General features: G+C 40.9%; 2 protein-coding genes across 2 annotated transcripts; one reads left to right on the forward strand and one right to left on the reverse strand.

Moving 5' to 3' along the window:
• Window positions 1-636: 636 nt before the first annotated feature.
• On the forward strand, window positions 637-1,621 carry LOC131258912 (uncharacterized). The gene has a single exon (XM_058260307.1). It carries the CDS (start codon window positions 952-954, stop codon window positions 1,183-1,185), a length of 234 nt encoding a protein of 77 aa, XP_058116290.1. The 5' UTR covers window positions 637-951; the 3' UTR covers window positions 1,186-1,621.
• A 4,257-nt stretch (window positions 1,622-5,878) lies between these two features.
• LOC131272073 (WD40 repeat-containing protein SMU1) lies at window positions 5,879-8,086 on the reverse strand. Its single transcript, XM_058273691.1, has 2 exons — window positions 8,030-8,086; window positions 5,879-7,964 (listed from the first exon to the last, which is right to left on the reverse strand). Exons 1-2 carry the CDS (start codon window positions 8,053-8,055, stop codon window positions 6,461-6,463), a joined length of 1,530 nt encoding a protein of 509 aa, XP_058129674.1. The 5' UTR covers window positions 8,056-8,086; the 3' UTR covers window positions 5,879-6,460.
• Between the last annotated feature and the right edge of the window lie 4,981 nt (window positions 8,087-13,067).

Raw genomic sequence — 13,067 nt, forward strand, 5'->3', positions numbered from 1 at the left:
GCCCGGTAACTTAAAACTTACAGTACAGGTAATACATCCTATCCATCAGCACGATTATCCTCATCATGCCACGGCGATGTTAAACGATTTACTTTGAATTTTATACAACCCGGCTACGACAGACGAACCAACTGGGTGGTTGGCAGGCCGTTTGAAATATGTTTCGAAACGTGTAGTTAATTAGTGAAACGACCTGAAAAATGGTCCTCATTTGTTGGTTCGCAAAAACCCTTTTCCAGGGTTGACCTTTGCTTTCGAACCTCAGGTGCTCGAAGGAGTTATTTATTTATCACATATTCATTACCCTAAAACCAGCAAATGGTGGCAGCCAAGCACGGATTTTAAAGGATAGGTTTGCATTTAGAGCTTTCTTAATTTGGAACATGTTATACTTTTAAATTCTATACATAGTGTAGGAAATAGCTATTGAACTTGGTTTCAAAGAAAATACGTATTACGGTTATTTAAAATGTTTGTTTGTATAAATCACGCTTGACGTTATATTTTTTTTTTATGGTTTAAAAAATTCGTTTCGTTTACTAATATAGCGCTTTCTTTTGTTTTATTTTCAGAAGAATGCAGGTGTAGGTTTAATGGCACCAAACACTTCGTCTTAACATTCGATGGCGATTATTGCCCGACTTCCAGATGGCCTAAGAGATCGCGTAGCTCAACAAGTGCCCCTTTCCGAACGAACATCGGCCTAAGAGGAACAAAACTCCAGTTAACGTAAACGCGGTGCACTCCGTCGAAAGACGTCGGCGCGTAAACAAATCGAGAGCTGTGCTGGTGGGCCACCTGCCGACCGGCGTGGCGCCTACTATCGTTGTCGACCGTCCAAAGCGGCACGGGGGAAAAATCGACCCGCTTCCCGAACACATCGGAACCCGGCGGAAAACCCAACAACGCGAAAAGGTGGCGCCGAAATCGTACCCGGCCGGCGCACGCGACATGGAGGGCGAAGTGAGCGTGCTGCTGGTCATCACGGTGATCATCGGCACGATCCTGATGACGTCGCTGCTGGCCTGCTACATCTGCGTGTTCCGGCAGCTGTGCTGCTCGCGGGACGTCGACCTGGACCGCGGGTACAGCACGCGCGGCTCCAAGCGAACCCTGCGCGACAGCACCAACCTGGCGGAGATCACGAACATCACCAGCCAGCAGACGGAGATCGAGAAGGTCTAGCTAAGGGCGGGCGAAGAGGCCATCACTTCGCTCTAGGACCTCCAACGAAAATGGCCGGATGCAATGTCCCGCCGCTCTTCCCACGTCTTCAAACCCAGCCGGACTTTCGTTTGTAAATAGCCATGTTTCCCGCGCGGGGTTTCCCGTGTCTTCCGCCATCCCGGCTATGCGGTTCCAATGGAATGGGCCAAGGAATGCCGGTGTCCTCGTGCCAATCAAAGGAACTTCAAAGCGCACCTAAGGCGTCCACCTCGCAACATCAACCATATCATCGGAATCGAAGCAGTTCTGTATATGTTTGAAAAAAGAAAGCGCACCCTTCGCTCTCCACCCCCACAAAAATCGAATGATTGATGTGTTTGTGTCTGTGTACGTGTGCTGAATGTATCGAGTTTATGTATCGAACGGGGCGTGAGTGTTTTTTGCGGTCAACGCAGCGCTGCGCAAATAAACATGTTAACGCTATTTATCCGTTTTCCAAAAGTGGCTCGCTTCTTTTCAGTGACTACAAGTAGACATGTCTAACTCCGAAAAATGAAATGGTCGATAAGTGATGAAATGCCGTAATACAATGCTATGAAATATGTTTCTTATGGCTTTACCATTTTGTGTTTAAGTCATTTTTTTGTTACTTTTAAAATATAATGACTTCAATGTTCAAGTAAAACTCCACTGGGACAGAGAAGAGACGGTTACTAGTCGACAAAAACTTCGAGGGTTTTGTTTTGACGCTGGATTTTTTGTTGCTCGTGGAAATTTCCGGCAGGATTATCACCAACCGCAGAGTCGTACGCATGTCGTGTCGCATTTATTCCAGACGTTCGCACTCCGCCGTGTTACCAGCTGTACCGATTGAACAAGTAATCAAGTGCAAATATTGGCCTACTTTAGATGAAGCTTTGTGGTGGCACGACTCGCCGAAGGTGCCTTTTGGCGTTTTCGGGAAAGATAAGACAAACTACGCCAAAGGCAATGGACGCTCGCGGAAGCTGCGATAAAAGACCTTGAAGCAAAGTAAAAGTGCGACGTACATCGAACATACAAATACCATAAACTGGCGAGGGGACTAAGCAAATTCCCCGTTTTATGGTAAACGTCTAGGGTAGATTAACACAGGCTATTTACACGCGCCGAATTTTAGTTGTTCAACCTTTCAGTTCTTTTACCCACGCGAACATGAATTTTCGCTTCAAATAGAAAACCACTTTCCAGGTGCATTGAACCGGCTGAATGTGTGTTTGGATTCCGATTTTCAATCGGCTCTACACAAAAGACGATAGTACTCACGGATTTGTGTACACAACTTCCGACCGTTTCGTCGACATTAACTCGAAGTAACTGGTTCAATGCGGCCAGCATCCGAATCCCCCATAGCGTGGGTAATTCGCACGAGCACACTTCCAGCATCTGCTACTGACACGCGGTTTATGTTGTGCATAAGGCCTACTAAAACCCTGGAACCACCTGGTGAGCCGAGCGGATATTCTACTTATTCCCCAAAAACATCCGCCAAAACCGCAAGCTCCGAGCGGCGGGCTTGGCGTGGAGTTGTTCCACTGATAAAAGCATAATCTGGCGCTTGACAGCTGTTTTGGCGATGGCCTTGCCGGCGATGGCCAGTGAATCTATTAGTGAAATTATTTACGAGCTTCAGGCCGTGTTTCGCACAGGGAAACATGATCCAACACACGAACATTTCCTCTTGGAGTGAGCCGCATGGGACGTGGACAATGTCCATCGTTATCGTTTGTGGAAAATCAATATATTTAAGGAACGATGACAAAAAATCCAAGGGATAAATTTGGGTAATAAAAGCTTCCATCCTAAAGGGAGGATTAGAACACTTTAAACTAGTAAGGTAAGAGAATGCAAGATAGTGTGTTTACTTCTATTAACTTATTACTGTATTGCCATTTGATGCGATTTGCGTTTCATCTTGTTGGGCTTCTATCGGTATGTATTAAAATTAGCCGATTCTGTGTGCGACTATCATTTGTAGCCAAAGATGTGGTTTACACACAAAAATTCATTACCTTCAATCCATTCTAGTTGAGTGTTTTCATAACAAAACATCGTCTATGTTTGCAATTTGATATCCTGCCAGTATTCGGTCTTCTGCTGGAAGGTTGTTTTCTTGAATTCATCTGTCTTTTCCAACCTAATGGATTTTGACCAACAAACAAGGTACAAAACGGAACGACGTTACCAAGCGACCCGGTGGGGGTGTAACCTCACCGCGGGCGACACAAATCATTTCCACGTGTGGCGGGAAATGGATTTCATAAATTTGAGCGGAATCTTTCAAGAAGCTTCCGACGAACCAGATGAATCGCGAGTAGACTTTTCCTTCGTCGAAGCAGAAACAAAACACTGCCGGTTGGGGCTGGAAAATCAACTTAATTTCATTAGCGGATCATGTTTTTCTGGCTTCAGCTGGCTGGTTTCGGCGTCCAGTCGAGTTGCGGTAGTCGGAAAAGTGACGTGCTCTAGTGTTTACACGAGGCATACTGCGAGTGGAAGGCAAATGTAAATTTTCAACCGTACGTATGGCAGCACGGTCAAAACCCATCGGAAAACTGTTTTCATTGAGTGGGCGGGTGGGGGAGGTTGTCATGGATGCAGCGCGTAACGCAGGCCAACTAGTCGGTTGGCGTGTGCACAGGTTTTCCAACGGCTGCTGCTTTCGCGCGAATACGATGAGCACGGCCAGTGTCATGCTACCGTCAACAATGTCTGTTGTTTTCCCACGCCCGTGCCAGGTCACTCGAGATGGAAAACGACACGGATCCAGACGTAAAATCGCCATCCCCTGCCCTCCGCCCTCTCGTTGGGCGAGCACGTTCCTTCGTTTCATCTCATCGAAAAAACTGTCAGTGTGTTTGAGGAAGGACGAGTTGATTTCATTACTCCGTGGCCCGGCAAGCAACAAGCCTCCATTTCGGCGAATCGAATTAACGGGAACACGTATCCACGGCCGCGACCACCAACGAAGGTACGACCAGGACGGTCGTGAGGTGTGCGGAAAATTATGATCTATTTTTAGTTGTCCGCCATGTCGTTCGTCCCGCCGACGTATTTAATCTTGTTTTTCGCCACGGGAACAGTGAGGGTATACATTCTGTTTAGGAAAAAAAGGGTACCATCGTCCAACTGGTGGGTCCATTTCGCGCTCCACTGCCGGCAATCAATCTGTTTACGCCGATTTAAATGGGGATCGTTTTCGATGGCCGGAAAAGCGTGTGGAAAATAGAAGGGAAAAAACGAAGCACCCTTTAATGGAGCATTCGGTTCGAGCCAAAGTACGAAGCGTGGGGTAAAGCGTTCAATTACGCCGAACGAGGTGAAATGTGTCGATAAATTGATTTGCTTGTAAATTGCATTGGTCGCGTAAAGAGTGTGGGGACGTTCTGATTCATTGCAAAACTCGATTCAAAGCAAATTGATACATTGAACATTAAACCGAATGAAGTGAGGGAACCTTAAATTGCTTATCGGGTGACAAGTTGGGAAAGATTGAATTACCTTGACCTAATACTGTATTTCTCATCGTTCAACATATCACAATATTTTCAGATTACACCTGTCTATATCACATTTATGTTCGAAAGCAGAAATGAAATCGGTCAGTTAAAAAAACCCGAATTTCCTTTAATTATCCTGTAGGCTATAAAAGTAAGTAAAGTAGAAGAAGTATAAATCACTCCATTAGGTTATATGAGTTTACCGACTAAATAAAAAAAAGTTAAAATTGATTTGATGCAAAGACATGATGTTTTATCCTGTTTATTTAATGATGAGCCCAAAATTTTACTAAAAATGCACCAATTAGAAAGAAAAATTATCAAAATACATCAAACGTTTTTCCGTTTAAGTTTTCGTAATGCATTCCAATCCCATGGCGATGATTGAATGTTATAACATTTCATTCGCAGCACATCAATGCACCGTTTATGCGTTCTGGTAAAGTTACGGTTTGTTTGCAAGCAAAATCATCGCGTTTCCTTTTCAAGTGCTCCCATTCGTACAAGGAAGGAAAAGATAGAACGTCACGGAAATATCCAAGCTGTATTTTTTGTCTCTTTAACTTTCACATAGATTTCAGCATCATTTCAGCATCATTTCAGCATCTATTTGGGTCTTTATTAACATTTACTGCTAGTTTCATTAGGCCCTGTTTATGTCAAAAGTATGACTTTAAAATGAAGTTAAATGAACCAGCATGTTTCTATTCTTTTTAGCTAATAACATTCCAGCACTAGTCCCATGAAGCAACAGATAGAATAAATACCTTTCCGGCTACAAGCATAAATCTATTTATTTTAACGACATCCTAACATCATTTAGCATTTTTCCCGCCTGATAACGTTCCGTGTTCGTATTCGGCCGAGGTACGGTTCCTTTCAGGGACAGGACTTGTTGGCATCATCATGCCAGTGTTTCCTGGGCCGGGCATGTGGTCGCAAATTAATTTAGACATTCTTGTTACCCGACGTTCGGTGATTCAATATACTGAGCAGGTCTTTTCTGACTTCGCACGATGGTACGCCGTTTGTTTGCCTCCAGAATACGGTACTGTTTTTTTTTCTACTGTGTTTACTTTATACCTGATTGCTTTCTTTTGCAACAGTACGGTAATTGGTGTAAACTTACTTTATGAATGGTTTAAAAAATTCTCTTCAAGGAACGCCTCACGTTTTGGATATATCATAATTTCATAGACATCCAAAATAAGTAGCCAGACTGGCCGGCATAAAAGGTGAGAAAATGTATTTAAATATGTTTTCATCTAAAAAGAAGGGATTGGGTTTTTTCACATAGTCAGTGCAGTCTTACGACGTTCCAGACGGCTGAAACCTTTTATCCCGTCGTCAGGACGTGCTGAAATTCCTACAAAAGCAAACTTGCAGAGGCGAATGAATTGATAATAAGGTCAGTAAACATAATTAGTGGCGTTGGGGTCACGCTTGATAGTTTAATTTAATTATCATCTGTGCAGACAATACCGCAATGGCTTGCAGCATAAATGATTGCATTTATTATTCATGCTAAGGGTTTGCCTCGTACTCGTTGACAAATGAAATAGATATGGAACATATTTTTCTGGTAGTCAACATATGTACTTTGAAATTTTTAAAGATTCCTGCGCAATATAAATCGCCAAGCTTGGCTCACCATCTGTTTGTTCACTCGTTGAATTGGTATTTTTATTGGATTTAAGATTTATAAGATTACAAATTACTTTTTTGTTAGCCTGAAAATACGTCTAAGATTGGGTTTATGGCTTCCACATTTTCAACAGGCCATCGCATCCATACGTAGCCAGAAGATTCTGGTGCGGATGATGCGTCAGTCCGATGACATCTTTCTCGTGCACGTTCAGAGTACGTTCCAGCTTGCCGGACGTTACGGAAAAGCAGTACAACACCAAATCTTCACCCACGCAGTAAATGAACTCACCACGTGGCGATATCGTGGCACAGATGAACGCACCGCCCTCGCGCTTACCGGAAGAAAAAGATCGCACGATCTGTCCCTGCATGTTCATAATGACGACCGTATTCGATCGATTGCATACGACAAAATGTTCCGGATTTTTCGGTAAAATTAGCACCGAGTTAACGGCCAGATGGGTACCAAGCGCTTTGAACGTCGAAATGCATTCCGTTGTCTTGAGGGACCACACTTTGACGGTACCGTCCGAAGACGCACTCAGCACGTGGTGTCCGTCGGGGGAGAAAGCGGCTTCATTGACGAACGACGAGTGTCCCCGGAACTCCTTGAGCATTTTGCCCGACTTTAATCCGTACAATCTGATTAGGTGATCGAACGAAGAGGTCAATATTTGGCTGTTGTCGCGGGAAAAGTGTAAGCATGTAACGCCCTTCGAGTGCGCCTTTTCGAACCTGCGCAAGCATTGGCCGGTGACCAGCTTCCAAACCTTGACCTGCCCATCCTGCGAACCAGTGGACAACATTTCCGAGTCACGCGAGAATGCCATCGACGTGATGGCTTGTTCCATCAGCATGAAGTTGTCCTGTGCCTGATACTTTAAATCTTTACGTATTTTTCCTGTGGTAAAGTTCCACACTTCGATGAAACCGTCCACACTGCCGGTCACGAGATACTGTCCGTCGGGTGAAAACAGCGCGCACTCGACGTGGGACTTTTGACCGAACTTGATCTGACGTGCCAGCTGGGTTGGGTACGATTCGTCTTCCTGGTCGCGGATCGCGGCCTTACCGCGGAACAAATCGATCGTCGTTCCGGGCGGCAATAAACCTTGATGCTGTTGCCATTTGAGTGCCTGCCCCAGCAATGCAAGCAGCCTTGACGATGGTACGACAGATACCTCCCCTGCGAGTGCCGTTGCAATTGCTGCGCGACGCTTTTCCTTGCTTGAGCCCTCCGGATATGCTTCCCTGGGATCAAAATATGCTCTCTGGAGCATGTTTTCCAGATGGATGTAGCGTTCGGCCTCCTGTTGCTTAAGCATAATCATCGGATCCGTCTGACGAAGCAGGGAGCGGGCGGCACCGAGTTCGCGTAGCTCTATTAGCTCCAACACGATTTGCTCGTACAGATCGATCAACTTTTTGTCAGGAAGCTTTAGCGACTGAATTGCCTTCAACACTGTGTCCCAGTGGCCATTGTGTATGTCGGATACAAAACCTTCCACACTGTCGACGGTATTGAGGGAAACGCCGGTCTCTTCCTGCAGTGTTTGCAATGTTTTGTGGAGGTTGGATTCCTTCAAATACTGTTGAATTAGACGGATTACGCTGCAAGAAAGGATTTACTTATAATCCTGCTACATTCGGTACAATGAATTTTCATCCTCACTTACTCGGCCGATTCGATTTCGATAGACATGTTTTAGAATTTCCACAATTTCTTATGCACCGTTTACCACACGCAAGGAAGCCACTTTTAAAGTAAGATGTTTATTTACATTTGACAAAGTTAGAAATAAATGACAATTCAACCAAGGTCGTAACATTTTTGAGGTAATCTTATAGTAAGTTGACGTTTCTCGTGTACATAGTTTCGAAATATTTCAACGCATGTGTAATATTTCATCACGGTACTGTATAAAATTCCAAACCATTTTCAATAACGGACAGTAAGTTCTGTGTGAAGAGATATTTTTAAGGTTATCATTTTCGGATGAGTTGCTAATATTTATAGTAAAACACTTGTTTGTCGAAAAAACACTATCTTCTTTAAATCATTATCTTATATTTTCGTTAACTCACGTTATTGATTCTTAAAATTACGGGTTTCTTCTCCTGCTAGCACTGCTTGTTTTTCTCCTCCTGTTACGCCTGTTTCATTTGCTTTTTTGTTTTTCTTTTGTGTTCTATCTTCGTTTGTTTTTTCTTGTTTTAATTGTTTACTTGCTTTCTATTTGCATGTGTCTTCTGTTTCGCTTCTTTATCATTTTTTCACCTTCGCTGTTTCCTAACATCTTGACTACGACCGTCGAGTTTGTTTTTCTTTCTCTACGCTGTGTTATCGCATACACCCAAAGTCGTATTAGTTCTTCTTCGTTCATGCTTCTGCGCGCTGCTATCGCTCGCCCGCTTGCTATGTTCTTCGTTTATTAATATCAAAATGAGTTCTATACTCTTAACATTTTCCTTTTGTCCAGTTACTTTCTTACGGTTTTTTGTTATTACTTTTTTATAATTTATGTAACAGTTTATTTTTTGATTATAACAAACAACATTAGGAATTACTTTTTTTTCTTAATTGTTTTCAATATTTTTTCATGCTTGCATTCCTTTTCTCACACACACTCTCTCGTTCAATATCTCTTTCTCTCCACTTGCCTTGCAACCTTGTCTGGATTGCTTGCTTGACTCGTGCGCGTGAACACGATTGTTTCAACTTTTGCTGATTTGTTTATCAACTTGTTGTGTTGTTTCTCTGACTAATCTTTTCGTTTTCTCTTTGTTCGATGAGAGAAGTAACAGTTAGCTTCTGTCTTCGAGGGAAAGGTCAGTTATAAGTTGCGTTATAAATGTGCATGAAGGTATTCCAGTGTTTTTTTGTGAGCGTTCATAAAATCGATAATCGGTATGTTTAACGTTTTGGTTTTTCTTCTAACGAATGTAAGTGTTTGCGTGTTGTTTAGCTTTCTTCATTAACAACTCTGTTCGAGCCGATGACTTTTCTTCGTTTTATTTCGCGATTAGTTAGTTAAATGAGTTAAACACTGTCTTCACATAGATTTCACTGTTTCATGCTTTAGGGAGACACAGCATAAAAGTTGAAACAACCGATTGTCATAGTTTATAAATGTCGTCTTGTGTGAGTGTGAGTAAGCTTTTTATAAAAAACAACTATTAGCCATTGTCCAGTGTATTTCACTTCGGCTGGTCAAACTTTCAGTTTGTCAAATTGTCGTACAAATAAATTTAAATCAGATGTAACATAGAGCAGTTATTGAAAACTGTTTTAAAACAACAATTTTCTAGAGGTTGATAGCAGACACATTGGTTTTTTTGCGTTAGGGTGATGTCGATACAATCTTCTAGCTTGCGCTTTTCATCGTTAGGAAATTTGATATTTGGTTTAACATTTGCGGTAGTCTTGTTTCACAATAGTACGACCATGGTGCTGCATTTCTGCCATATGCCGGGAGTTTGTTTTAGATGATTTCTATGTATATATTATTTGGTTTGAATAAAATTTTAATATGTGTTAATACGTTATAGGCAGTGATTTACCTCCCGTTTTCATACCACACCATACGAAATGCAAAGCAAGTCGAGTTTTGGACCACCACCCTTACGAAAGTTTTGAACTTCAATGCATGCAGCTCAAGAAAATGTAAACCAACAGTCTGAACCAAGGAATGAAATCCTATAATTATTTGAATAACTAATACCTGTTTGTGTCTTTGACGATGTATGAATATGGATTCAAATAATAGTTGAATTACAACAAATAGTTTGCTTGATTTCTACAAAGTTTTCCTATTTGTCGAGTTACTGCACTTCTGCTAATAAAACTTGTCATTAGAAAAGAAAACGTTAGGAAAACGTGAAAACATCGGGTCGTTTGACTTTCCGGTCGCATCGGTTGGAAAATCACATTATCCTCTACTTAGTAATCTGAAACCAATTTACTTTTTCCTCCTTTGATAAACGTCCCTTCCTCTTAGCTTACAACTAATCCACCACTGATGCCGCTAGCTTCTACCATTTGGAGTTTTTTCCTCAAAGAAAGAAAACAACTCTCAATGCTCCTCGCGTAACGGTAAATAAAAAAGAAATCGTTCGTTCGGAGTCTTATTTTATCTTGCTTCTGTTATGCATTGTCCTTTTTCATTTTTCGCTTTCTTTGAAAATATTTGAGAATGATGGCGTCTGCAGATTGAGTTAGTTTCGTCGGTAAGTTGCTTGTTTAACGTTTAGTTCGTCATATCTATCGTAAATCGTATTCGTGATTTAGCGAGCAAGAAAAATGCCATTAATTACTTATGATTTCCCTTTTTTGTATATTTTTTTTTCTCTTGTTAAAAATATCCACAGTCAGGGAGTCGCGTTTCCCTTTTGACGTTTTGTTTTTCCCCACGAAACAGAACGGGTGGTAACCGAAGTAAAGATGTGGTAAAAGTATGTGGCTTTCCATAATACTGCATGCATTAGCACTCGAGTCCCTTCAGCCCCTCTGTATACTTGTCTCTATCTTTTATGTTATCACTGGTTTACTGCCGTATTACAATCTTCAGTTAAAGGTGTCGCTTATTACTTGTTTGTGATTTTCATTTCCATTGTAATCGACCCTGCATTGCTCATTTTTTCGTCTTTCGCTATTCGCACGTCACTTGTTACTTGCATTTTGCGCGTTACCCACGTGCATACGCGTGTGTCTCTTTATGCTTCATAGTTCTGTTATAGCTGAGTTTCTTTTTGCATTATTTTATAATTACCTTGCTGAGCCTGTATTTGTTTAGCAGTATTACGCTTGTGTTTACTTTTGCTTTGGGTTGTATTATCTCTTTTTAGAAGATTTTCTCTCGATCTTTGCTTAATAAGTGGACGCATACATTCTTCGTTACGATTAATTTTAGGTTTCTGGGTGACTTCCTTTTTTCTCTGTATGTTGCCTTTGTGTAATGAGTTATTGAGTTATTTCATTTTGCCTAATTTTGTTTAATTATTTCGTTAACCATACTGTTTCTGGCCTCGTTTGCTTCGCAACTTATGTTTTCTGTTAAAATGTTTTTTTTTTCATGTTTATTTTTACTTTACTTTACACACACATTGAATACATGATTAATCGTTTATGATTAGGGGTGTTGTTGTATTTTTTTCTTGTTCTGTATGTTTGCACAACGCCGTTCTCCCTTTCCATTTTAGTTTAGTCAATTGTAATTGTCAACAGGTGTGATTGCATGAGTTTAAGATGTTACTGCTGTTTGCATGATTTCGTATTTTGTGTATTTTTAATTTTTAGTTAGGTTGATTTTTAAGGTTCATATCGTGTTATCTCTTGCGACATTTTTTATTAAACCCTGCCATAATTTCAAGAGCGATAGTTTCTCTTGCAAGCGATAACTGGAAGAAAATGAAGATTTTGTAATAGTTTAATAGTAGTAACAAAACAGTGAAAAAATGTTGACATGTAAAACTAAGCATAGAAAAAAACCACAAACATGTAACAAATTGCAAGTAAGAAATTTAATCATTGTAAAGCATTAAAAATTGAATTATGTGGAAAATTAAATCAAGAAACATAATTTTGAAGAATATTGCAATCAATCGAAAATTAAAACCCATCGGCGTGTTGTGTGCATTTCTTTGCTTTGTAAAGTAATTGTTTTATCCTCATGATGTACATCAGTTTTCCCATAAGACACACGGTAGGTTTACTTAATGCAGTGTGCTTTTTGTCATGTTTCACAAGTATTTGAAGTCTCATCCACACGGTAGGATGGGGGTTTCAGTTGCTTGCATGTTTCGCCTGTTTGATAGTGTACGGTGTAAAATTGCTGTCCGTAGTAGTGTTCTTGTTTATGTGATTATTCTGTTGCATGTATGCGAGAAAGAGTGTGTTCCTTCCGTCGGCAGCGTTTCTATTTCCTCATGCTTATCTCGTGTGATGTTTGAAAATGTATATCGATATTTTCAACTACACAATGCACATTTCTATTACGCTTCGTAATGTTTTTTTATTTCTTCTTTTTTGTTAAATTTTCGTACCTTTTCCATATTAATTTTGTTAATTTCTAATAACTATTTCGTACAAATATATAAAAACAACATTTCCTCACCCTTTTTTTTGGATTTTAGTCATTATTTTATGTTACAAATTCTTTATGTTATTTTACTTCCCGATGCCATTCACTTTCTATTATATTAAATTTATTTTTACTAGCGTTCCGTATGTACTTGTTAATATGGTACGCGATGTTGCTGTTCTGTTTCGTGTCGATGCCGTTGTCGGTAGTGTGGAGGTGTATTTGCCCGTGTTCGGGTACGATGTTGGTTGTAGGATTTGTTGTTCCGAAATGTGCTGTTTCGTGTGAGTGAGCAGCGTCGCTTTGCTGGGCTACCTACCGCGAGTCATACCTATGAAATGCTGGAATAAGGTGTACTCCAAGGATAAATGGTTGATTTACTTTGCATTTAGTTATTTGTATTGTGTTGTTTCTTTGCTTTATACCCTTTTTCGTAGTTTCCCTTCCACTTCCTTTGGTTGGTAAATTGTATTAGATATTTCCTAGTTGTTTTTTGCTATTTATTCCCCTCCTTGCATTAGCCGAGGTGCAGTTATTAGTACGTTTATTAGTTTATCTTCACATACACATGTTATACTGTTTATTCTTTGTTGGGTTTTCCCTCTCCGCCATCATTTGCCTCCACCGTCAGTAG

Source organism: Anopheles coustani, chromosome 3 (genome assembly GCF_943734705.1).
Source record: "Anopheles coustani chromosome 3, idAnoCousDA_361_x.2, whole genome shotgun sequence".
NCBI classification, from domain to species: Eukaryota; Metazoa; Arthropoda; class Insecta; order Diptera; family Culicidae; genus Anopheles; species Anopheles coustani.